Source organism: Spermophilus citellus, assembly GCF_964194105.1.
Source record: "Spermophilus citellus genome assembly, chromosome: 11".
NCBI lineage: Eukaryota > Metazoa > Chordata > Mammalia > Rodentia > Sciuridae > Spermophilus > Spermophilus citellus.
Window position 1 is genome coordinate 43583150 of NC_138192.1, and position 26924 is coordinate 43610073.

The window sequence follows — 26924 nt, forward strand, 5'->3', positions numbered from 1 at the left end:
CATTAAAAACCACAGAGGCTGGAATAGATGATCACATAGTTTCTTCCTTGCTCCAAAGTTCCTTTACCTCCATGTCTCAATATCACTCAGAACAAATGTAACTTAATGCAATGAACTCTTAGAGTTTCTAAAGCTATACTGTATCATTGTACTGTACTTCTCTTGAAAATGATAAGTATTCATTTCAAGTTCTGAAGAGAAAAACTAGACCCTAAGACTTCCATAAGTGAGTTACCAGAAAATCAATGGAGGAACCTGAAACAAAGTCCCTTTCCCACAGCTTCCTTCAGATTGGTCTGCTTACCAGACCACAGATAATCTTTAGCACAGTATAAAAGAACACTTCACCCATGGCTGAAATGAAGCCACCCCAAAGACAACTGCATTATCAATTTAATAGGCCCCAACCCAGGAATCCAATAATGAAGGACAGGAATCCAATACAAGTAAACTACTTGATGTTGCCCATCACCTAAATTGCTCTACGGATGTCATTTTGTCAATCCAAAGCAGTGTAGTTCCTGCTAAGAAGGACTATTTTAACAGATACTCCTCTCCCAAATGAAAAGCCTGCTCAGATCTAGAACCATAAGCTCTATCCTTCCTAGAGTTCAGTCCATATGCATTTATTTATCATGAGCCTATCATGAATTCAGCATATGCCAGATGCTAGGTGCTGAATTATAAGAAATAAAAAATGTGCAAGACCTAGTCACTGTTCTCTATGAGAGCAGATTGCCACTATGAGCCTGGCTGGGTCATGTTAGCAGGGTCTGCTGGCTACTTTGAATATTACCTACCTCCACTGGAAAAAAAATATCAATCCTTTCAGAAGCTTATATTCATCCTATATAATTTAAGACATACCTAATTGGGATAGGTAAGTGGGGTAATACTTTGCAGTTACCTTCATCTATATTCAGAGAAATCAGAAGTGAATTTTAAATTCTTATACATACAAGAACTCTAAGAAAGGCTGTGAATTAATTTGGGCATCAAGTTTCCAGAATGATAAAAATCTAGAGACAAGACTTCAGTGACAAATAATTACATTTGAATTATTTATTATTAATACATAAGACTACAATTCTTACTCATTAATAACAAAGGTGGTAGAAATTTTAGCTTTGGATGAAACAAGTTTCATAGTTTGATCTAGATAGGCTTTTCAGGAAGTATTTTCAGAGAATTTCAGCTTTCATTTATTTAGTGTGTATGGTAATAAACACCTATTGAGCACAGAGCATAAATCAATGTGTAAAGTTTTTTCCTGCCCTTCCTTCCTGTCTTTTTTATTGAGCCAGGGGTTAGGTGATATTTATTTATTTTTTTGCACAAAATATGGTTTGTCAGTGTTCTTAATTTTCAATCAGTATTTGTTGTTGGTATATTTCTATTTTTATTATCAAGGACCAGTTTGTAGAAACTTTTTATAAATGGGTTAATGGACCACTTTATAATACAATATACAATTTTCGTTGTTTATGTTCTCTATCATGACATTTGCACCTGTTATAAGTTGCTTCTACCTTATTATCAGCTATCTTTCTTTTGGTCAGCCAAGTAAGTTTACTAAAATGAAGGCCAAGAACTGGTTGGCCTTAAATTTTCATTTTTATTTAGCAATTTTTCTGCTTTTATTTTGTGAAAAGCTGAAGAGTTCTTCATATAATAATAATAATAAAAGTATGAGTCTTTATCTCTACCTAGCTGTCTGCCTCAGAAGAGGAAATGTTTGCAACAAAATGTTCTTTATTCCATAAAACAGCAGCGTTCAATTAGTCCTTAATAAGAGTCTCCAACTGATGGAATTAGGGTGGAAATCAGAGCCAAGATCCCAATTTATCACCATGTAAGTGAATGGCAGGGATTCCATTATCCAATCAATCCTGCCTCTTAATTCTGCAAAGGTCAGGCTGTGCCATTGTTGGTTATAAAACACCACTTCTGGCTCCATGGTCCACTTTAACTTTGTGCTAGACATATCAAGTTCATTACAGGAGGCCTCATTCTAACGGTTCATATTTTAAAACGCCATTCTGTGCTGTAGTTGGCCTTATATGTTAACATGTTAGAGAATAATGCAAACTGAGGACTACGTCCTCAAACATTTATTCCTGTCATCTGTACATAGAGTCCCTTTAGCAATATTTTATAATAATTATCTTCATTTTTCTCTTTTTTTTCCCAAAGTACAAGGATATAATGTTTTTTCCAGTTTTTCTTGAATACAATGACACTGAATATTATGTTAGCAGCATCAATTCCATTCCAAATTAGACAAATTTGGAATGGGATTTACAAACCAGAATATTTATTTTCCCTTCTTTTAAAATTGGTTTTTCTAGACAGAAGGAAGGCCATTTTTATGGCTGCTTCTTTTCTTCCATTTTCTTTCATTTCCTGATAGACTGTGGAATAAGCTATATGCAAAAACTATGATACATTTCAAAGTAAAAAAGGTTTGTTAGTGGCAATGATTAATAGACTGTCACACTGTGCCTTGGGCCCTCATGGCATAAGAAAATGGGAAAAAGAATTTCCCATTTGGACATAATCCAGGAATTCAAGCCAGACCCAGTTTTGGTCTTGCCTACTGAGAATATTGGTAAATTCTGAACAAATACTTCAAAGACCAGATGGCTTTTCAGGTCACACATGGCATCCAGTCTATCCCAAGTAAGCCAACGTAAGATGAAATAAGATGACAAATATGTTATGAAAAGTTTTCTTGGCATGTTCCTAAGAGTATCTGTTGCTGGACTCTTGAGTGGCACTTCTGGAATTTTAGGACATAAGAAGCTGTCGCCTTGTGTTTTTCTCACAGTGTTGTTGGTGAAAAAGAGGAAACTGTGTCCCTAGGTTCTAGAATATATTACTCATAAATGATTCCTAAAAGTAACGCTGGTGTTTTGCTTGTCTCTTTCATATTTACTACCAAATCTTGAGATCTCTTCCTTCTTGCTATGTAGTGGCCACTCTCTGGAACCAATATTGAAAAATAGTGCTTATGATGATCATTACTTCATAGCCATAACCTCATTTGGAGACCATAGCAATTTCTTCTTTTGTCAGCCACACTCTCACCTCTCTCACATTCAAGATGACTTATTCTTCCCCAAACTTTGCTTGGAATATCTCTTGATATAAATAACAGACAGCTTAGTGGCCCCCCCTTGTCTACAAACAAAATTCCACCTCATTATATTTTCCCATTTACCCGACTAGCTGCAGTCTCCAGACCTTCATTCTTTATGCATCATGGCCCTTGTGTACCATTTATGAGAATTGCATTTAGATTTTGGTTTGTCTGCTTGATTGATTGACAAATCTCCCATCCAAAGCAGTTCATATTAGACTAATCCTAGCTGGGCCATTCATCCTTGTCCATTTGTATTTGATAGTCCAGCCACACAAATATAGGATTTCTCTGCCTAAGGAATGTGAATCTTAGATTATGTTGCTTTGTTATAGAAATACACTTTTATAATCCACATTATACTGATTTCCAGGGCATGCTCCACAGGCTTCTCACATATATTGAGTTAGAAGATAATTGCATATATTCTAGAAAGCAGGCAAAGCATGAAACATTTATCCACTGAGAATTAAGAGTTGTAAGGTCTCCTCTCCCAAAAAAAAACCCCACAATGAAGCAATATTTTCCCTAAAACTCTCATTTCTTAGATAACAAAAAGTTGCGGCCTAGTACGTAAGCTCATTATTTCTCCTTTCTTGATTAACCCCAAATAGCACCAAATTCTTATATGACTCACTTACCCTTAGAATATTTGTTTCTAAGAACCGAGATCTGCTAAATGAGACCTGTCTCCTTTTCAAACAATCTTCTCTATTAACACAGAAAGAAAACTTCCCTTACTTACTTAATTTCTGGTGGTGGTATTATGGAATCCAGACTCACTCATTCACTATACACATTCTTCTCTCCATCTGTCCTTTCCCTAGACTCCAGACACTATCCCAGGTTTCTAACCCATTCTAAGACACTAAGCTCTTTTCAAACTTAAAAAAAAAAATTCTATGTTAATCTACCCTCTTAAGAGGAGCTTTTCACATGTACAATAGAGTACTGTTATCTATAGGCACAATGTCATACAGCAGATTTACATAACTTATTCATCTCATGTAACTGAAATATTATATCCATCAATGAGCAGCTCTTACTTCCTGAGCCCCCAAGTACCTGGAAGCCACCATCCTATCCCTTTCTTCTATGAGTTTGACTATTTTAGATACCTTATATAAGTAGAACTTGGTAGTATTTTCTTCAGAGATTGTTTTATTTCACTGAGTATAATGTCTATAAAGTTCATCTATGACCTCTTTTCTATTGTCTTCTGAAGAGCTAAGAATTCAGCTCTTCCAGTATCTTCTGAAAGTTTATCCATCATAACTAGTTTGGTGGGATTTTTTTTTCTTTTTGAATTTGACAGATAACCATAATCTGTTCTATTGAAATCCAGAAGGGCCACCATAGCTATAGTCCCTGGCATTCTGTAAACAACCTCCAAAATCCCATCTGATTTTTTGCCACCACTTAGCATGGCAGCAGGAGGCATTTCCCAGGGTAGTGGAGAAAGCAGTCAGATTCTGGAGTACGTTTCCCCCTCTCATGCTATTTGTAGTCATTGTTTGCATAGAATGGTGATAGAGAATGTGAGCTTCACAGTTCAATTTGTCCCAAATTGCCTATGTTACTATGCACCCCCTGTTCTGTAAAATGTAGCAGAGAGAAAGAGTCTGATCAATGCTCATGTGTGTTTGTGCACACGTGTGTTAGTGCTTTCCTTGTAGACTAACATGTACTTTATAGAACCTGCACAATGATCATTTATGTTGCTGACTGAGTGCCCTTTACTGTGTAGTTCACTTTGAGACCATGATTTACTTTCATATCTCTTAAGTGACACAGAATAAGAATATGAACCTGATTCAGGTGGAAATATAAGTTGAGTATCCTTTCACTGAGGTGCTTGGGAATAGAAGTATTTCAGATTGGGGATTTTTTTTTTCAGATGTTGGAATATTTGCCTGTATATCGTAAGATACCTTGAGAATGGGACCACATACACTTTTTATGCATACCTTGAAGGTAATTTTATACAGCATTTTAACATACCTATGTTTTGACTGTGGCCCATTGCATGAGGTCTGATGTAGAATTTTTTAACTATGGCATCATGTTGTCACTCCAAAAATTTAAGATTTTGAAGCATTTCACATTCTGAATTTTCAGATTAGGGATGTTCAGACTATATACAATTTTTTAAAAAACTAAAATGTTTGAACTTCTTTGCCATTATAAATCATTTAAATTATTGGTAATACAATTTAGATAATTGTGATTTTCCAAATGAGGGCCTTGTGGCTCCCCTCTTTTAAATACATACTATAATGGGGACAAGGTACTATATGTGACATCCTTGAAGGAGGTAGGAACCATGAAAGAAGGGGGAAATATTTGCGTAATTTAGGGATGTATTTATTCAGTCTAAATCTCCCTCCGTGAGGAGGAAAATAAGACCATGTCAGTGATACATGTTTTAGTCACTTTCTCATTACTGTTACCGAAATAGCCTACTGTATAGAGAAAGGTTTTTGGCTTTGTCTTTTTCAACTCACAGTTTTGAAGTCCAGAAGTCCAAACAGCATGGCACAGCTCTGGCAAGGGCCCCCTTGATTGTATCACATCATGGTAAGCGACCAGGTGTATCTTTCAGTGTGTTCTCTCCCCCTCTCCTTATAAAGCCTCCAGTGTGCAATCATGGGGGCTTCTCCCTAATAACCTAAGATAATCTAATCACATCCTAAGGTCCCACCTCAGAACACTAGTCAGACTGTTTCAACCCTCTTACTACTACCAGTGTAAGACTTTGAGGATTAAACTCATGCATAAACCATTAAAAAATGAACCTTAAAAAAGCATGGTATACAGAACTTCCCAGTAAAAAATACTCTTCAATATTCCCTTTTAGAAGGAGAACTTTACATGTCTTTTATCAAATATAAGCAATAATATGATTTAGATTATAGTCTCTTACTAATCAATTTCTTCTCTTATTTATATGAAAAGACAGAAGCTCCCTACATTTTTGTTCTACAAGGATCTTATCCTCTTAGTCAGACTAGATTGGGAAAAAACCTAATGAAAGAAAAGCTAATTCAAATTCATCAGTGCTGTCAAATGAAATTAAAATTTCATTAATCACAACAGTGCCATATTCATTTGACAAGAGGTGATCCCAACTTGTCTCAGATTATGTTATTCATTGAGACTACAGGCAAGGTGTGGTATATGAATACATTTGTGGGCCCCTTGTAATTAGGCTACATCCTTAGAGTCTGCACATCCAGGTTGGAAACAACTGTTCTTAGGAGACAGGAAATAAAGCTGCTACAGTTACTGTTTTAATAAACTTCCCATTGGCTTTAAAGTTCAATACTTTATTTGTTAGTAATTTTTTTTTTTTTGCATAAGGCTCATTCAAATTATTTGGCTCATCTTTAGATTTTTAACATCAAAATTGAAAACATAATGTAATTTGAAATGAATAGTGAATCTTAATAGCTAGGCCTGATAGGAAGCTCAGGGACTTCTGAGAACGGCTTTGCAACTTCTGTGGAACTACAGAAGCTAGTGTGTGACAATTCTTAGAAGCAGAGGGCAGCAGGGCCTCATACTTGAGTATCGGAACTAACATTGGCAGTTACAACACCTCTTGAGTATTGATCAGTGGACCTAGGATCTCCAGAAAAACCTAACTCTAAATGCTGCCCTTGCAAATGACCCATAGCACAAAGTGACAAAGTGACAGGCATAGTGGTTTTCCTGCTGATTCTACTTTTTAAACTTTGGTGGATTTTTTTTTTTTTAATCTGCCCATTTTCACATAAAGAAGTTCAATCACCCTAAAAACATAGGCCCGTCTTGCTTTGAACTTGGAAATTAGTTTTCTGAAAGTCATTCTGACATTTTGAAATTGTCAAAGGAGTCTTCCTTCCAAAGATTAATACTAAATTGCATATGCAAATTTTTTTCTGTATAAGAGAATTGGCATCATTTAACTGATAAATAACTTGCCTGCCTAGAGGCACACACCTGTAATAACTTGGAAAGCTGAGGCAGGAAGGTGACAAGTTTAAGGCCAGCCCAGGCAGCTTAGCAGGACTCTGTCTCAAAATAAAAATAAAAAAGAACTAAGGATCTGGATCAGTGGTAGACCATCCCTGGGATCAATACCCAGCAACAACCCGCCTCCAAAAAAACAAAAAATCAGTTTGTGGCTTTCCTTTTTCAGGAATTTAGAACTACATTTATCTGTTATTATTCTTAGGGGAACTGGTTCCAGGTCTTTCTATGGATACAGAAATTTGCAGATGCTAAAGTTTCTTATGTAAAACAGCATATTATTTGCATATAATCCACATATATCTTTAAATCATGTCTAGATTACTTAAAATATCTAATACAATGTAAATGATATGTAAATAGTTGTTATATTATATTGCTTAGGGAATAATGACAAGGAAAAATTTGTCCATGTTCAGTGCAAATTCAGTTTTTTTTTTCTTTTAGAATATTTTTGATCTGCAGTTGGTTGAATCTAAATATGTGCTTGTGGTTACAGAAGGCTGACTATATTAGCATTGAAAACATCATTTCATTTGGTGAATGGTGATAAGCCCAAACAAGCTAAACAGGCAGAGCTGGTGGGCAGAGCTGATCACTGGCCTCTTCAAAATGTGATTCTCAAGCTGGATCACCAACTCAGACATTGCCTTCTTCAGAGTTTATTATTTTCTGTAAATAAGGATCATACAAACTTTGATTGTGTTGACCAAGATTTAAGACATAGAATATATTTTATAAGATATAAAGTTCTACACAACATTATTTTGATAACATTGCTGACCAGAGATTATTAATGGGCACAGTTGTACAGCATGTGGATATAGTTGCATTAGGACTGAACTTTAGCATTGCATTTATTGCATTGTGTGTAAGCAGTTATAAATGCATGACTGACAACAATAGAAACAAAAGTTCTTTGTATAAATGGGATACTTTCCAGTCTTCTGTACCCATCAGAATGGAAGAACAACATAGTTACTGACTGAATAAGAAAAAGGTCAGAATTTTGTAAGTTGAGGGAGCATGTATCCCGGGGAACCCCTGTGGAGGAAAAGTATGAGCCAAAGGGAAAGAGAGAAAGCATGGATAGATAGAGAAGGGTTAGGAGGGAAATTCTTTGAATTAAGGACTGAAGATCCTGGACTTTTTATCAGAGGCAAATTTGTACATCTTATATAAAGGGCTCACAACAATTGGAAGAGAAGGGACCGCATAGTTCTTTACTAAAAGACCTCACTACTCCTAGGGACCATTTCCTCTCACATTCCAATGGGACAGACCCTGGTCTGACTTGTTAGCATCTCTGGTTCCAGACAGGCCTTGGAATTGATTTCCAAGTTCTACTATATAGCCACAGTAGCCAATATGGAGGAGATATCAAGCCTGAATTCTACCTGGGTCTTGACTGGGAGCCTCACTGGAACAGAAGTTGATTGCAATAGAAAATCAGATCCATGAAATTCCTTTCCAGTGAGACCATGGCCCAGGTTTATGCCAGATAGTCAGTACACATATCAGAAAACAGTACATCATTAAAAATGATCAATTGCAATGAGCAGAGGCTTATTTAATATTAAAAAAAAATGAACGCATTTATGATATGAATCTGGAACTGGCAAAATTATAAAAACCCATGTCCCCAATTCAGAAGTAATAAATAAATCTGTTTCTAGAATGAAACCATGTTGCTCTCAGAGGATTTAGGGGTTTTTTCCCCCTAAAATTTATTTATTTATTTATTTAACTATCTACCTACCTATCTATTTATTTATTTATTTTTACACAATTGTAGCACAATTTTCCATTTCTCTGATTGTACACAACATAGCATCACACTGTATGTGCAATCATACATGTACCTAGGGTAATGATGTCTATGATTCCACCATCTTGCCTGCCCCATGCACCCTCTTTACCGTCCTTCCCCTTTGCCCATCAACGATCCTCCATTTTTCCCATGCCTCCCCTCTCCCTGTTATGGATCAGCATCCACTTATCAGAGAGAACATTCAGACTTTGGTTTTTTGAGATTGTCTTACTTCACTTAGTATGATATTCTCCAACTCCATACATTTACCTACAAATGCCATGATTTTATTCTCTTTTAATGCTGAATAGTATTCCATTGTGTATGTGTGTGTGTGTGTGTGTGTGTGTGTGTGTGTGTATATATATATATATATATATATATATATATATATATATCTCATAGTTTCTTTATTCATTCATCTATTGAAGGGCATGTAGTTTGCTTCCACAGTTTACCTTTTGTGAATTCAGCTGCTGTGGCTCAATTGATGTGGCTGTGCTATTATAATATGCTGATTTTAAGTCCTTTGGGTATAGACTGAGGAGTGGGATAGCTGGGTCAAATGGTGGTTCCATTCCAAGTTTTCTAAAGAATCTCCATACTACATTCCAGATTGGTTGCACCAATTAACAGTCCTATCAGCAATGTATGAGAGTGTACCTTTTCCCCATATCCTCACCAACATTTATTGTTGTCTGTATTGATATAACTGCATTCTGACTGGAGTCAGATGAAATCTTAGAGTAGTTTTGATTTGTACTTCTCTAATTACTAGAGATTTTAACATTTTTTCCTATATTTGTTGATTGAATATGTATCTTCTTCTGAGAAGTATCTGTTCAACTCCTTAGCCCATTTATTGACTTGGTTGTTTGTATTTTGTATTAATTTTTTGAGTTCTTTATATATCCTGGAGATTAGTGCCCTATCTGACATGTATGTAGCAAAAATTTATTTTCAAAATGTAAGATCTCTATTCACCTCATTGATTGTATCTTTTTCTGAGAAGAAGCTTTTTAATTTGAATACATCCCATTTATTAATTATTGATTTTATTTCTTGCACTTTAGGAATCTTAAGGAAGTTAGGGCCTAATATGATGTGATAGGGATTTGGGCCTACCTTTTTTCTCTATTAGGTACAGGGTCTCTAGACTAATTCCTAGGTCTTTGATCCACTTTGAGTTGAGTTTTGTGTATGGTGAGAGAAAGAGTTTAATTTCATTTTGTTGCAGATGGATTTCCAGTTTTCCCAGCACCATTTGTTGAAGAGGCTATCTTTTCTCTAATATATGTTTTTTGGCACCTTTGTCTAATATGAAATAACTGTATTTATGTGGGTTTTTCTCTGTGCCTTCTATTCTGTACCATTGGTCTGCAAGTCTATTTTGGTGCCAATACCATGTCATTTTTGTTACTATAGCTTTGTAGTATAGTTTGAGGTCTGGTATTGTGATGCCTCCTGCTTCTCTCTTCCTGATAAGGATCACTTTGGCTATTCTGAGTCTCTTGTTTTTTTAAATGAATTTCACGATTACTTTTTCTATTTCTGTAAGGAATAACGTTAGGATTTTAATTGGAATTGCATTGAATCTGTATAGCACTTTGAGTAGTATGGCCATTTTGACAATATTAATTTTGCCTATCCAAGAGCATGGGAGATCTTTCCAACTTCTGAGGTCTTCTTTAATTTCTTTCTTTAGTGTCCTATAGTTTTCATTGTAGAGGTCTTTTTTACCTATTTTCTTTAAGTTGATCCCCAAGTATTTGATTTTTTTTTTTTTGAGGCTATTGAGACTGGGGTAGTTTTCCTATTTTCTCTTTCAGGGGATTCACCACTGATGTACAGATATGCCTTTGATTTATGGGTATTGATTTTATATCTTGCTAATTTGCTGAATTCGTTAATTAATTCTACAAATTTTCTGGTGGAGTTTTTGGATCATCCAACTATGGAATCATGTTGTCAGCAAATAATGATAGTTTGAGTTATTTTTTTCCTATTTGTATTCCTTTAATTTCCTGTTTCTGTCTAATTGCATTGCCTAGTGTTTCAAGGACTATGTTGAACAGAAGTGGCAAACGAGAACACCCCTGTCTTGTTCCAGTTTTTAGAGGGAATACTTCCAATTTTTCTCCATTTAGAATGATGTTGACCTTGAGTTTTGCATAGATAGTTTTTACAATGTTGAGGTATGTTTCTACTATCCCTAGTTTTTTGTGTGTTTTAAGCATGAAAGGGTGCTTTATTTTGTCAAATTCTTTCTCTGCATCGATTGATATAATCATATCATTCTTATCTTTAAGTCTACTGATGTGATGAATTATATGTATTAATTTCCATATGTTGAACCAATCTTGCATCCCTAAAATGAAGCCCACTTGATCATGGTGCACTATTTTTTAAATGTTTTTTAATTCAATTTTCCAGAATTTTATTGAGAATTTTTGCGTCAATGTTCATCAGGGATTTTGGTCTGACATTTTCTTTGATGTGTCTCTGCCTTGGTTTTGGTATCAGGATGATGCTAGCTTCATAGAATGAGTTTGGACGGCTTTCTTCCTTTTCTATTTCATGGAATAATATGAGAAGTATTGGTATTAATTCTTCTTTGTAAGTCTTATAGAATTCAGCTGTGAATTCATCTGGTCCCGGACTTTTCATGGTTGGTAGGCTTTTGATGATATTTTCTATTTCCTTCCTTGAAATTGATCTGTTTAAATTTTGTATGTCCTCTTGAGTCAGTTTGTGTTGATCGTATGGCTCAGTGCCTTGAGGTTTTCTGTTTTCCTGAAATATAAATTTTCAAATTGTTTCTAATTTTCTTCTGTATTTTAATAGTGTCTGTTATGATATTTCCTTTTTCATAACAGATTTTAGTAATTTGAGTTTTCTCCCTCCTTATTTTCATTAGAGTGGCTAAGAGTTTGTCAATTTTATTTATTTTTTTAAAAGAACCAGCTTTATTGTTTTGTTAATTTTTCAAATTGTTTTTTAGTTTCAATTGCATTGATAGGATTTAGATTTTTTCCCTGGCATTTTCTTTTTTTAGTATCTAAAAAAACCCTGTTGGGCTGGGGATGTGGCTCAAGCGGTAGCACACTCGCCTGGCATGCGTGCGGCCTGGGTTTGATCCTCAGCACCACATACCAACAAAGATGTTGTGTCCGCCGAAAACTAAAAAATAAACATTAAAATTCATTCTCTCTCTCTCTCTCTCTCTCTCTCTCTCTCTCTCTTAAAAAATACCCTGTTATTTTATTTCTAATTTGTGAAATGATTTTCATTTAATTTTATCAAGGCTCATTTCTCTCCTTCAGAACATTTTCTTATGATAAAGTCCATGCTGTAACCCATTCCCATTATAAAACTACAATAATATATAAGCACCAACTAAACGACAATGTGCAATAACTAGAACATTAAAGACTTAGGAGAAGAAATCAGACACCTGGGTAGTAAATTTCTATCCTTGAATGCCCTGTTTCATTCTTGCCTTTTGTGAGTGTTTTTGGTCCTCCAGGTAAGAGTCCTTGCCCAGTAGACTGGAGTTTTAAGGAGCCAGTTCTCGAAGTTCTCCCAGGCCAGCCTTTCCTTTCTACAGAACTGTGAAGCTGCACTTTTTAGTGACAGAGTGATAGCTATTCTTCACCCAAGTTACATTAGAGAAAGACAATGTTTCCATTTGTGTTCCTTCTTATTGTGCTTTGTGTTTTAAGCACCTCTTTGGGCCTGTTTTCTCTAGAGAATTAAATGAAGGCTACTTACAGCCTGGGACTCTTCAAAAAGTAGTTTCAACTCAATAAATACTGATTAGATACCTCCATTCACCCCATGTCTTGGAAAATATAAACTTCATGAATACATAACCCCTCCCTGCCTGAGACTCACTAGTTATTATTTTTCTTTTCCCCAGGAGACACACAAGACTACAGGTATATAGAGTACAAATTGCATTTCTGTGAGCAGTATTTAAGGTACAAAGTGGCCATATGTGTATTTAGGACTAAGGTGAGGAAAAGAAAAAAGTACTGAGAGGAAAAGAAACACAGAAAAGGACTCAAGGTGATGACTTTCAAACCTGTTTGTTCTCCTAGTAGCACTGCTGGGCCCTAACCACCACACACACCTCAGCCCAAAGCATGCCAACCCTGAACTCTGGAGGTGGAAGGATTTATTTGGGCTTTGAAAGAAGAGCAAAGATTTGTTAGGTAGAATGAATAGCATGAAGACATTTTTAAATAGCAGATGGGCTGGAACTATAGCTCAGTGGTAGAGCACTTGCCTAGCATTTGCAAGGACCTGGATTCCATCCCCGGTACCAAAAAATATAAAACTTAGACACATAAGGGGCAACAGATCAAGTAATTCCATGTGGATGGGAAATCTTTTTTAAGAAATACTGTTTTCACAGTTAAGAAAAATAGCTTAATATCTTCCCACAAAGACCTGTCTTGTCTTCCAATAGCCTGTCCTTGTGGTTAGCTACACTGCCACAGGGGGAAGCATGGGAGCATACAGAGTTAAAGCAGGTAGCTAATACATGAATAAGGAATCAAATGTTTAGACCAAAGGAACATACAACTTGACAGGTTTTCCTTCTCATTCTGACTTTGGGTTTCATATGAAAGAGAAGGGGACATAAATGCTCTACCTTGCATTGATAGCTTTAGAAAAAAAATACATCCATGTCAAAGAGGATAGCCATCCATTTGTTCTTAGGTTCAGGTGTGAAATGTAGGGGAAATTCTTTTTAAATAATTTTTAGCTTATCTCTTATTTGTAAAAAGGTTTTTTGGTGGAGATACTTTCTTATATTTCATATGAAAGCCAAAATGCTTTGTTTAAATTAATATACATTGATATTTATTGAAGATTATAGAAGGAATCCATAAAGTCAGTGAAAGCATCATGTACATGGTGCAATCAGGCCAGCTCCACCTTCCACTGCTAGCTCTGTTTCCTAGGATCTGTTGTGTTGGGGTCATGCATTTTCATTTTTGTAGATTTTTTTTCTTCTTTACTACCCTATGAGTTTTGGAGGGCAGACTTTTCTCAGTTACAAACTCTCACCTCCTTATTCATATTGGAGCCTCTCCTGGCCCTTTCATTCCACTCCTGTCCGCATTTACAGCATGAGATGCAATCCATTTATTACTTAATTCCTTACTTTCCTCACACCATTTCAACTTCTCTTTTCCCATCTCCTTTGATTTTGCCCTCACATATCCTTTACCTTGTGGTTTCTCTTTTCCCTGGGAGCTCTGAGGGAGAGAGCCAAATAGAACCCCATGGTTAAAAATAGTTTCTGACATTATTTGTGACTCCCAAAAAGTAGCCTCACAAATCACCTTTTCTCTTTTGATTTCCGGCTAACGTGCTGACAGAGCTCCAATCTTGTTTTCTGATTATCCCATTACAGAGTGCTCGCCCTCGAATTTAGTGGGAACATACAACGAGTGGTTGTGTTTGGAAAGCACTGCCTAGTCATCATTCACACTTTTATGGAATTAGAAAGGCAAAAAGAGGGAAGGACTGGTATTAAATTCTTATTTAAAAGGAAGAGCATTAATTAATTGTATTGGTAATTGGTGAGCCGTTTGTTCTTTTCCAGTACACCTGTACTAGCTCCATCTTTGGAGCCTTCTGGGTGGAATCATGCTATGAAGCAACCTTCTTTTCATTGCTTCTCTTACTTATGGATAAGGTTCTGTTTCATATTGAGGAGACATGACTGATAAATGCAGCTTCAAAAAGATTGACAAACTGAACTGGCTGCCCATTCAAATGCCATTTCAGGGGGAAAAAATCCCACAAACAAATGCAAAAGAAGTTACCTAAGAATTTACTAAATGTACTCATTGTTTTCACCATAAAATTATAACTGTTGATAGTCAGTAATCACAAGGAACCACTAACAGTCTGGCAGTAGCTGTCTTGTGAGGTGTGGTGTGTGTGTGTGTGTGTGTGTGTGTGTGTGTGTGTTAGCCATGCTATGAAAACATCCTACAAATAACTCCATTCATATGAAGCCACAGTGCCCAAGAGGCTAAATGATTGCCTATTAGCATTGACTGTTTGGAGGCATAAGAAGAAATTTCCAGTGCAAATAATACCACTTGCCTTATGCATTCTTAGGAATGCTTATATTCAGCATGAAATTTCTTAATACATAATTGTTTAAATTGACATGCAAAAGTACATCTGAGAATAAAATATGCCATGTAGTTAAGAGTTGGACCATCTCACAGATACCATGTGAGCTCTTTGAGGAAATGATAATGGAATTTCTATTCATGGTGCTAAGAAATTCCTGTCCTTTGTTCTCTTCTGTGAAGGCATAGATCATATTTTAGTTGAAGTATTTCCCTGTATGCTTCTTCAGGCAACTCAGTAAATTCAGATAAGTCAACCACATCTTCCAAGGAATGTAATTTGGCAGTCTGGGCCAGAGTGTTATTTATTGGGTTATATTCAGCAGGTATTACTAACAGATAAGTGATTTTTCTATAACTTAGAGAGTTCCACATAATTTTTTTTTTTATTCTTTCCTGTTCTTGACAGGTGCATGAGGCAGTCCCGTGTTACAGTGAGTGCAATCAGTATTCCTGGGTTGTAGAAAACTGGTCTCCATGCAAAATCAATAATGAGCTGAGGTCTCCGCGTTGTGGAAGAGGAACACAAACTAGGAAAATCAGGTGTGTGAAAACGGAGAGATTTGGGAGGTGGGAACATCAGAACTTACATTTAAAAAAAAAATAAAAACAACAGTGTTCCCTATCTAACTAAACCTTGCTCTTTATCACCATGTACTCTGGCTTTTGCTCATCTTCATGGCATCCTTGGAAGCATATGTATTTTAACCAGCCCTGTTTTAATGAGATTTCCTCTGCAATGCAGCCCCAATAGTGTTTCCTGCATTTCAACTGGTAGGAAAGCCAGCGCATGGAATAAGCTGGTATCACTCCACTGATACTTGGCCACCAGTGCTGACAGATTAGGATGTTTTAACTTACTCTCTCTGTCTGTTTCTCTCTCTCTCTCTCTCCACACTATCATTAGTGTAGTTGATAGATGTTTACTATTTTGGGATGCCTATAGATTGAAAAAGTCAATTTAAAACTCCACAATTAGCTTTGGAAACTAAAATATGACATTCCTATGAATAGTAGCTGTGGATTTTAATATAAAAAGAGCACATCTCTAAGGGAATTTGGAAATGCTGTGCTGAGAGATCTTGCTTAAAGGTTTTGTTTTGTAAATACAGCAGTGGTAACCAAAGGGTACACTTGATATGAGTTTGTCAAGTTGGTTTGTTTGGAAATGACTTGAAAGAATAAAGAATCATTTCTTTATCCAATAAGGGTAATGGCAATAAACATAAAGACCTTACAATCAAAAGTTAAAATATTCATACGCAATAATTATTATGTAAAATAAAGAAAACATAGTATAGTCAACTATTTAGTTGTATACGAATGGTATTTTTGCCAGAATTATGAAATGCCATTTTAAATTGTCAGAAAGTGCCTAAATCAGCTGGCTGTTGAGTTAACTGTTAGATGAAAATCAGTTGTCAAAGCAGAGCTTATGAGTGTGTTGACCATTATTCAACATTAGTGAAACTTTATTCAGTAATTCAGTATATAACCACCTTTTTCTTGGGTCTGGTACTGGGAATTGAATCCAGGGTACACTACCACTAATCTACACCCCCATCATTCTATTTTTATTCTGAGATAGTGTTATGGTTTGGATGTGAAGTGTGTCCCAAAACTCATGTGTGAGACAAAGCAAGAAGGTTAGAGGAGAAATGATTGGGTTATGAAAGCCTTAAAGTAATCATTAAATTAATACTCTGATGGAGATTAACTGAGTGATAACTGAAGGCAGGAAGGATGTGGCTGGAGGAGGTGGGCATTGGGGGTTGTGTTGGTGTAGGTATTTTGTATCTGGTGAGTGGAGTCTTCAACTTCCTGATTATCTTGTGCACCGCCTTGCCATAGTGTTCTGCCTCACCCTGAGCCCCAAGGAATGGAGCCAGTCTTCTGAAGACTGAATCCTCTGGAACCATGAGCCCCCCAAATAAACTTTTCTTCCTCTACCATTGTTCTGGTCAGGTCTTTTAATCACAGGAACAAAAAAGCTGACTAAAACAGAAGTGGTCTTGTTAAGTTACCCAGACTCACCTTGACCTTGTGATCCTCCTGCCTTGGATCCCACAGTAGCTGGCAGTACAGGTGTGTGCCACTATGAGCAGCATATACCTTTGACCTTCCCTAAGTTGTGAAATCACAGGTAGGCATGTAGTCTAACTGAAGGCAAAATTATTAAGGTGCTTCTTATCACCAACCCAAGAAAATGGCTAGTAGACCAAGTCCCTTTCTTTCCTTCTGTCTATTGCTCTTTCTCCTAGAAATCATGTGCTTAGGTTTTCACAAACTTTGTGCTTTTACCGTTTTCTGTTCAAAATCTCCTCCTATGTCTTATTCTCACATGGTTTTGAAGAAAGACTGGCCAACCCAGTTGATACAGTAATATGCAAATGAGATGTGGCATCTCTTACTCTTGTTCCGTTCCCACTTCTTAGCAATATTAAAAGAAAATCTCAAGAGAGACAGAATACTTTAAGAAAACAAATTAGTACTGGCAGAATTGCATCAGGTTGAAGAAAATACACAGGTGGGTCTTTCAGCCATACTGCTCAGCTCAAACCTCTGGAGCCTGATTTTAAAAAAAAAAATCCATACACACAACCAAATATGAGTTCTAAAATTGGTTAATTATTCCCCCCCAAATTCATGAGTCAGGGCTCTCATCTCTTATCTTATAAGGTGACTATGTTTGGAGATGAAGAGATAGTTAAGGTAATGAAGTCCTTGGCTTGGGTCCTAAACCAATCTGACTGGTGTCCTTATAAGGGGAGACTAGGACACAGATACATACAGAAAAAAGACCACATGAAAACACAAGAGCCAGGCACAGTGGTGCATACCTGCAATCCCAGCAGTTCAGGAGGCTGAGGCAAGAGAATTGCAAGTTCAAAGCCAGCTTTAGCAACTTATCGAGGCCCTAAGTATCTGACGGAGATCCTGCTCTAAAATTAAACATAAAAAAGGTCTGGGTATGTGACTTAGTGGTTAATCACCTCTGTGTTTCATCCCTGGTACCAAAAAAAAAAAAAAAAAAAAAAAAGGACACAGGAGAGAAGATGGCCATCTGCAAGCCAACGAGAGAGGCCTGAGAAGAAACCAATCTTACCAACACCTTGAACTCAGACTTTTAACCTCCAGAATTAGGAGAAAATAAATTTATGCTCTTGATATCACCCTGTATATGGTATTTGGTTATGCAGTCCTAGCAAACTATTATGTAATCATTGTATAACATGCTTCATGTGCATGGTTACATTTAAATACATGAAGCTAATCTTCCAGGCACCTTGCATTCCAAACTATTATAAAAACTATTAATAAAACAGTTTATATATTATTTTAGACAACTCTTTTGCTGCTGTGACTGAAAGAGCAGCAAGAACAATTTTAGAGGAGGAAAAGTTTATTTCAGGCCTCACAGTTTAAGAGGTCACAATCCATAGAAGCTAGATCCATTCTTAAGGGCTGGAGGTGAGGCAGAATATCATGGCGGAAGAGTGTGGCAGAAGAAAGCAACTCACATGATGATCAGAAGCAGAGACAGACTAAGCTCAGCACAACAAATATATACCCCAAAGGCATGTCCCAAATGACCCACCACCTCCAGCCACACCTTACCTGCCTTCAGTTACCACTCAGTTAATTCTATCAAGGGATCAATTCACTGATTGGGTTAAGGCTCTCATACCCAATCATTTCTCCTCTGAACCTTCTTTCATTGTTTCACATATGACCTTTTAGAAGACACCTCACATCCAAACCATAACATATCTTTCTTAAAACCTCTGAACTAAAGAATATCTTTATGGTTTGTCCTGGATTGCAATCACTTGACAACTCAAAGCACATTTAGGATCATTTGCTTTCTATACATTAGATGCTGCTCAAGGCACATAACATAAAAAAAAAACAAAAAAATATGTTTATCTCATCAAGGAATACATCAGTAGAGAAAAATTAAGCTCAGAAGTTCATATATAATGAGATGTCTTTGCTATGAAATGTCAAGAAGAAAAAATAAAACTGAGTTGGAATGATGGGGGTTACTGTTTTAGAAAGATACAATTTTATGATGTATAAGCATAGACCCAAATAAACTGAGAAACCTGAATGAATGTGAATATGTACAGAAGGAGAATCCTAGGAGGAAGGACTATGTAAAACTGGAAACTTCTTGGCTTGTTGGAAGAATAGTAAGATATCCCATATGGCTAGTGCCAGTATTCAGACCATGTGGTATATTCTAAAATAAAGACAGGGTGTTGTTCTAACAGCAGCATGACTCCATGAAGCTATGGAAGGTTTGGGATAGAAGGGAATTACATCGTCTTATTTAAATTTGAAAATAGTATTTTGGAAGCAAGGATATAGATTTGGGTCCTTGCAGAATTCCTGGTGAGAGGGGTTGATGGGTTGGATTTTAGTAGCAGTGAAGATGATGATAGTTGGATTGGATTTTAATAGCAGTGGAGGTGATGAGAAAGTCAAACTTTGAATACACTTTGAAGATCTAAAACATAGGATTTGCTGAAGAAAAAAGGAGGAGGGGGAGGGGGGGGGGAGGGAGGGGGAGGAGGATTAAAAAAGATTGTTAGTTTGTAGGGCCTGAGCAAGAGTAGGCAAGATGGCACCATTTTGTTGAATTGGGAAACATTAGAAGCAGGTTTGAGAAAAAAGCAAAAGTCAGCTTTTGTACATACCAGATCTGATGTGACTTTAGCCTACTGGCTGAGCTATTACAGGTTGCAATTCAAGAGAGACAGTGAGGTTATCAATTTGAGTGTCATTAGCTTATAAATTTAGTGTATTTTGATAAAATTTTGAGCCCTGAGGAACTACCACTTTCATGGTTAGAAAGAGTCAAAGAGAAAGGTTCTACAAATGAAACTTAGAGTCTGGGGAATTGGAGGAAAACAAAGAAAATGAGAAGACAAGCCAGAGAATTTTTTCAAGAAAGATAAAGTAATCAGTTGTTTCAGATGTTTACTGAGCTAAGAATTTACCACTGAATTTGGCAATGGGGAGTCTGTTGATGATTTTGATAAGAAGTTTATCTTCAGTGGCAATAACAACACAATTAAAGTGTGTTCAGGAAGTAATAATGGAGTGGAGGGAGAGTGACATTGATAGCAAATACAGAAAATTCCCTGAAGATTGAGTACAAGTGCAATGATGACCAAGAAGAGAGAGGTAAGGGATCTGTAGGGGAGGACTCTTTTTCCGTTTGAGAACATCCTTAATTTCAGTCTTTTACATCTTACCCTTAGACAGGAAAGAATCCCCAGAAAAGTCTATCATGTGTAAAATAGATAATTCTAACACCCAGTATTTGCAAACCCAATGAAAGAAGAAATTGTGTGTGGCAGATAGAATGATGGTCCCCAAAGATATCCACATCATAGTCCTAGAATCTGTAAGTAGGTTACCTGTGGCTAAATGGACCTGGCAGATGTGATTAAGGTAAGGAACTTGAAATGGGAGATTTTCCTGGGTTGCCTGGGGGAGGAACAATTAGCCCACAAGGGTTCTTAAGAGCAGAAGTAAAGAAGATGTGACTACAAAAGCCAGGCACAGAGGGACGCAAAGCTGCTGGCTTCAAAGGTGGAGAAGGGGCTGCTAAGGGATGTGATGCAAAAGTCAAGAAACCAGATTCATCCCTGGAAACAAAGCTCTGATGCACCTGCTATATTGATGTAGTGCTGTGAGGCCCATGTTGGATGTCTATGCTACAGGATTATAAGTATATTTCGTTGTTGAAGCCCCCAAATTGTGATGATTTTTTTTTAACATGTAAACTTTTACTTAAGCTCCTCTTTTCATTATGGTGTTCTCTAGTCTGTAAATCTTTTGAGACCCTCTCCAGATAACAAACCTTCAGCTACCCACAAGGGTGGGGGAGGGGCAACCACTCAACTGCATGGGTTAAGGGAGGGAGGGGATATGGGGAGCTGGGTACTTCTTAAAACATACTTCAATAAAACCTCCAGTTTTTCAGCTTAATTTTTATTCCCATGTCTACAGATACTTGGTGCTACATATCCGGAATTTTTTATGTGTTCTGTAGTAGGAATGGAGTAATTTTATTGTTGTTGCTTGAAAGCTTAGAAATCAGTTTTCTCGGTGTGTTAAGGCAGTTACTGTGAGCCTGTCTATCATCCATTTTTGCAGTTGTCCTCTCCCATGTTTTCATTCTTGTAAGGTAATGCCTTTCCAACCCCCACTATTATTATTGTTGTTGTTGCTTTGGTAACAAATTCCTTTATTATTGCTTTCGTGGCATATTGGGAGTGAACAGAAAATAATGCATACATTCATAAGATATCATTACCCAGAAGTCTTCTCTCTTCTTAGTGAAATAATAAAAGAACATCAGCTGAGTATGCATAGGCAGGAAAGAAAGCAATTTCTGCATTTTTCAGTTTGTCCAGGGACAGATCCAAGCTCTCCCATGGACCCTCCTTCCCCTGCTGACAACTACCACAGGAGAGAACAGAGTCCATAGATGACACTGTACCACGCCTCTCTACATTAGAGGGCATTACTAACATCTCATGTCTACCTCCCTCTGATAACCTCCTTCATACAATAACTAATTTTTCATCACTTACATCTCATAAATCTGTTTGTATTTTTCACTGACTGATAAAAGACTGCACACTTCTCGAGTCATCTTTTTCGATTTTTAATTTGAATGTAAAGAAGCTCCTAAGTCATAGGATAGAATTCATTAGTATACCATGATTTGGGGAGCACCCAGGCTCCTCAGCACAGCACTGTTATGACTTTGCCATACCTGAACGTACCAGATCAGCTAAGGGCATTGTCATTTTTATCTTCTCCTTTATCAATATCATTAGAGCAAAACATCCATAAAGAAAGAGACCATGTCTGGTTTTTTTGTTTTGTTTTGTTTTGTTTTGTTTCTGTATCCCAACCCCTCAGCTAGAGCATGGTATGTAAAACATAATATGCCCTCAAAAATATTTACTAAATATATCATTATTAATAAATAATAACTGTATCTCAACACTCAGCAAAGAAGACTTGCACTTAGCCTGACTCTGTTCAATATTTTTGAAAAAAATATTTTTAAAATAATGTTATGACACTGGGCACAGTGGCATAAGCCTGTAATCCCAGGGACTTGGTAGGCTGAAATAGAAAGATGATGATTTCAAAGCCAGCCTGAACAACTTAGCAAGGCCCTAAGCAAATTATTGAGACCCTGTCCCTAAACAAAATACAAAAAAGAGCTGGGGATATGGCTCAGTGTTTAAGTGCCCCTGGGTATGAAAAATAAGTACCATAAAAATAAACTTATGAGATATAAGCAGAGAGAAATGCTTCCATCATGGCGGGGAGTGTTCTTGTTGGATGAATTCTCACTGTAAACACCTGTGTAACCAGACTAGATGTCTAAGCCCTTCTCAATCATTAATCATTCCCCCCCACAGGGTAACCACTATTCTAACATCTGATACAATACATTAATATTGCCTCTATTTTTTCCTATCTTTGTATAAATGGAATCATAATGTGTATGTGTGTGTGTGTGTGTGTGTGTGTGTGTGTGTGTGTATTTTTCTGGTTTTCTTTATCCAATACTGCATTTATGAACATCACCCATGCATGCTCATTTACACAACAGTCGTATATATTCTAATTATTCTATAGTATTTAACCCAATGAATTTAACACAATATATTTATTTTATTATTAAGAACAATTGAGTTGTTTCTAGTTTGGTTGATTATGATTAGTGCTCCTGTCAACATTTCCCATCAGCTTTTGCTCTTGTTTTGATATGGATTTGTATGCATTTCTTTTTTTTAAAATTATTTATTTATTCTAATTTGCTATACATGATGTCAGAATGCAATTCATTTCATATTATACATATAGAGCACAATTTTTCAAGTCATTGATTGTACACAAAATACTTTCACGCCATTCTTGTCTTCATACATGTACTTAGGGTAATGATGTCTAACTCATTTCATCATCATTCCCACCCCTTGACCCCCTTCCTTTTTCTCCCTCCCCTAAAGTTCCTCCATTCCTCCCATGCTACCCCATCGCCATTATGAGTTATATTAATGTTGGCTTATATAGGGTAGTTACTGCTAGCCAGTTTTCAAAACAGTTTACATTCCACCAGCAGAGTAAGATTACAGTTGCTCCAAATTTTTGCCAACTCTTAATATTTTCAACATTTACTTAAACCATTTGTAGGTGTGTATAGTGATCTAATTCTTTAGTTTTGATTGAATCTTCATTATCCCTAACCATAGCATTATGATTCTCATCATTTCCTGGGCATACCTCAAATCCTGAAGTATAGTGTTGGCCAAGCAAGTATAAGGTACACATCTATGCTCAGTGCTTCTGAGCTGTGTGACAGTGCTTGTTTATGGCCTTTGCTTTGTGACAGCAAAATTCCATACTGAAATGTAAAAAATGCCTGAAAGAATAACATATTTAATTGATTTTCATATTACTTTCCTATTACCTTAAATGTGTGGGACAAAGATTAGGGAGGTTTGGCAAATATATTTGGAAACTTCTAGGAAATCCACAGGAAGTACGAAGGCTCTGGTTATTACAAAGTGATGGATTTACTCAGAAAAGCCTTCAAGATTCATTACAATAAAAGGCACATTCCCTCAGTGCTAGACCTGAGTAAATATATTCTAGGTCTCTTGAGACTGGGAGTTCTTCAAGGATAACCACCTTCTGTAATCTTTCCATTTTTCTTTCTCGCTCTGCTAAATAAAGAGTTCTGTACTGAGTTATTGCTCAATAAAGGACCACTGACTAAGGAAGGAAAGTTTTTCTTTGCTTAGCTTTTCTGTTAACCTTTTTTCTTTAATATCTTTGAAGGGTCAGTAGCTATGACACATCATAAGTGTTTTAAATTGACACCTTACTCTTTTAAGCAATCAAGCTATCTTGTGGTCTTGCCTAACAGGTGTGTGAATACAGCTGATAGTGAAGGTGGAGCTGTGGACAGTACCCTGTGCAACCGTGATGAAACACCCCTGGAAACTCAGCCCTGTTCCCTCCTGTGCCCTAGTGAATGTGTCATGTCTGAATGGGGAACATGGAACAAATGCCCACAGGTAATTTTCCTTTCTTTGTCCGTGCCCTAATTCTCCACTGCTGCCCTTGCTGTTGTTCTTTGTACATTCACAGTGCTGCTTTACAAGCCATTCTTCTAGTAACATGGGAAAATAATTTTTTCCTGGGAACACCAAAAAGAGAGAGAAAAAAATTTGCAAGTGATGCTGAGCAATTTAAAATGTCATTGCTTCTTTTGAGGCTTTTATCTTGGGAACATGAACAAGGAAAATGAGCCTATGAGAATCACACTAGAATCTGACTGTATGCCCATTGTTAAAAGGGTCTTCTCTAGCACCAAAATGATTCTCATTATAATCTCTTGGTTCTGTTCCATTTTTATTCTGGTGGAATCAATTATATTTTGAGTTCAACTCAGCTGTGCCATTTTTCTTCTGTTAGTGATGATCTGTTACTGCCTTTAGCTGTTTTTCCAAAGAGAAAGACTTTTTTCTGTGTTCCTACTTCTTCCAAAGCTGACCCCTCCCCAAAAAAAAACACTTAAATTGAAAGCATTTGCCTGTATTCTTTTTATTGAAATTAAAACAAAAGGAAAATGACAAAATAAAAATTCTTTGAGTAGCATACTTCAACTTGATATTTCAAGAAGACAAATTATGATATTTTAAACTTCCATTTATGCATAAAGTTTGGAAAAAGAAAATGGGAATTATCAATATATTATATGAGTTCTAATATTAAGAAGTAAAGAATAGAATAAATTGAATTCAACTGTCATACTGACAATTTGTGGAAAGATAATGGAAATATTTTTAATGACAATGAAGAAGTTTAATTAAATGTAGAGGTCATGATCTTTCTCAATTTTTATTGTAACTTATTGAAAATTGCATTGAGGGTAGTCACTTTGCAATGAAACTGTTGCTCTCTCAAGTTGAGGTCTCTGACCACTGAGCTAAAATTTTCATGGCAGGGACATTTGCATAAGATTGTGATGACTCAGAAATCTGCATTTGCTTCTTTGGGGTGGCTATTTTCTTTAAGATTTATTTTCCCACATACAATGATTCTATTTTGGACCGTTTAGAAGTTGCAAAAACATCTTAACCTCCTTTCATGTATCTGGAAGATGACAGACAATTATTCCCATGTCAACATAACATGAGAGGGTTGTTCCTTCAACTCCTTGTGGACTTTCAAAATTATATAATAATAAGAAGAATAACAGCTCTGACAACAATAACAGTAACTTTCACTGAATATGTCTTATGTGACCAATACAGTGCTGAAACTATGCAAGGCTGTTTCCTAACAACACACTATGAAGAGGTTGGAACACTTGTTCATGGTCATTCTCGCCTGTCTGACCACATTGGGCTCATTCTCTAGTGTAAATAGGACTTCAAAATAGAATGAGAGAGAGAGACAACTTGATAATTTTCCCTGTATCTAGATATGTTGCGTAATTTTGACATGTTTCGAGGTCTTGGCATAATGCCCTGAAATCACAGGAGCATGATCAGTGCTTGACAAAGATGATGATCACAGGAAAGGCTGAATCTCTGTGCCTAAAGTTCAACTGGCCTTTGATGTGTATTTCTTACAAAAAAGGAACAACTATTTAACGATTATTCTCTATACCATGTGCTAAGTTAAAGATTGTGTTTACTATTATTTTATTCAATTCTCCCTTGATAGTCTGTAGTGACACTGTGCTAAGGGCACCAATTCACTATGTGCATTCCCTCCTCCTAGGGCAACTCTTTTAAGTTAAACACATAAATAAGTTTATGATTTTAAGTATGACTGTGGTAAGTTACTTAAACTTCTGAGTTAGAGATTCCTTAACTCTAGGAAATGAGGACCATGACAGTTGATTTTCCAGATTGTTAAAGATTAGAGATAATAAGTATAAAGTGAATAATGGAGCATAACTTGATATAGTATTGATGGAAGAGGAGGAAGAGGACAACTGTGATGAATAAAATAAGACCAAAGCTTCCCCTTAACATTATTTACAATGTGTTTGTAAAACAAGAGACAGATAGCAGTACAGTTTTAAGCTGTACAGAAAATATCCACCCCCAAAGTTGTTACTTGATCTACAGAAATAAAATGCCACTTTCCTTAGTGAAATATGACTTTTGTCTAATTTAATAGTAGTCCCCCTAGATAAGGCCTTAGATAAATACTTTTGAATGACTAGGTTACTGACCTGAAAGTTCCTACCAATTGCAAACAGTTTAGAAGAACAAACAAGGCCAAAGATATCAAAAATTGTAGAGAGAGCATTTTAAAACTGTACAGGGAAGAACTGGAGATTATAAATGAATCAAGCAGAGCCAAACACAATTCAAGGAAGAATTTGAAGAAAATGGAAAGCCTTGTGTTTTATTTATTTCATATTCCTGTTTTTTTCTTACTCCCATAGCATACAGATGTGTCATTTATATTTTGAGTCCAACTTGCTCACTTTCCTACAATGCTTTACTTTGAAAAGTAGCTTATATAAGAAATTGTATAGACGAAAAGTTTCTCAGTAGTATTTACCCTTTAAAGGTAAGCTTATGTGTGTATAAATGCACATATGTAATTACACATACATACAAACATATGTATATACATACATATATATATACACATACATATATACATACATATATATACACATATATAACATAGTTCGTTATTTATTATACTATTTTTTCTAATTTTTACATGTTTTATC

The 26924-nt window shown here is 36.3% G+C and overlaps 1 protein-coding gene across 1 annotated transcript in view; it reads left to right on the plus strand.

Annotated features, from left to right (window-relative positions):
- Positions 1-26924, plus strand: part of THSD7B (thrombospondin type 1 domain containing 7B) — a gene marked incomplete at its 3' end in the record, with an annotated part of 851308 nt that overhangs the window by 731596 nt on the left and 92788 nt on the right. The window contains exons 16-17 of the mRNA XM_081262010.1: positions 15528-15661; positions 24087-24237. Coding sequence (XP_081118136.1) covers positions 15528-15661; positions 24087-24237 — 285 coding nt within the window. The remainder of the gene's footprint in view (positions 1-15527; positions 15662-24086; positions 24238-26924) is intronic.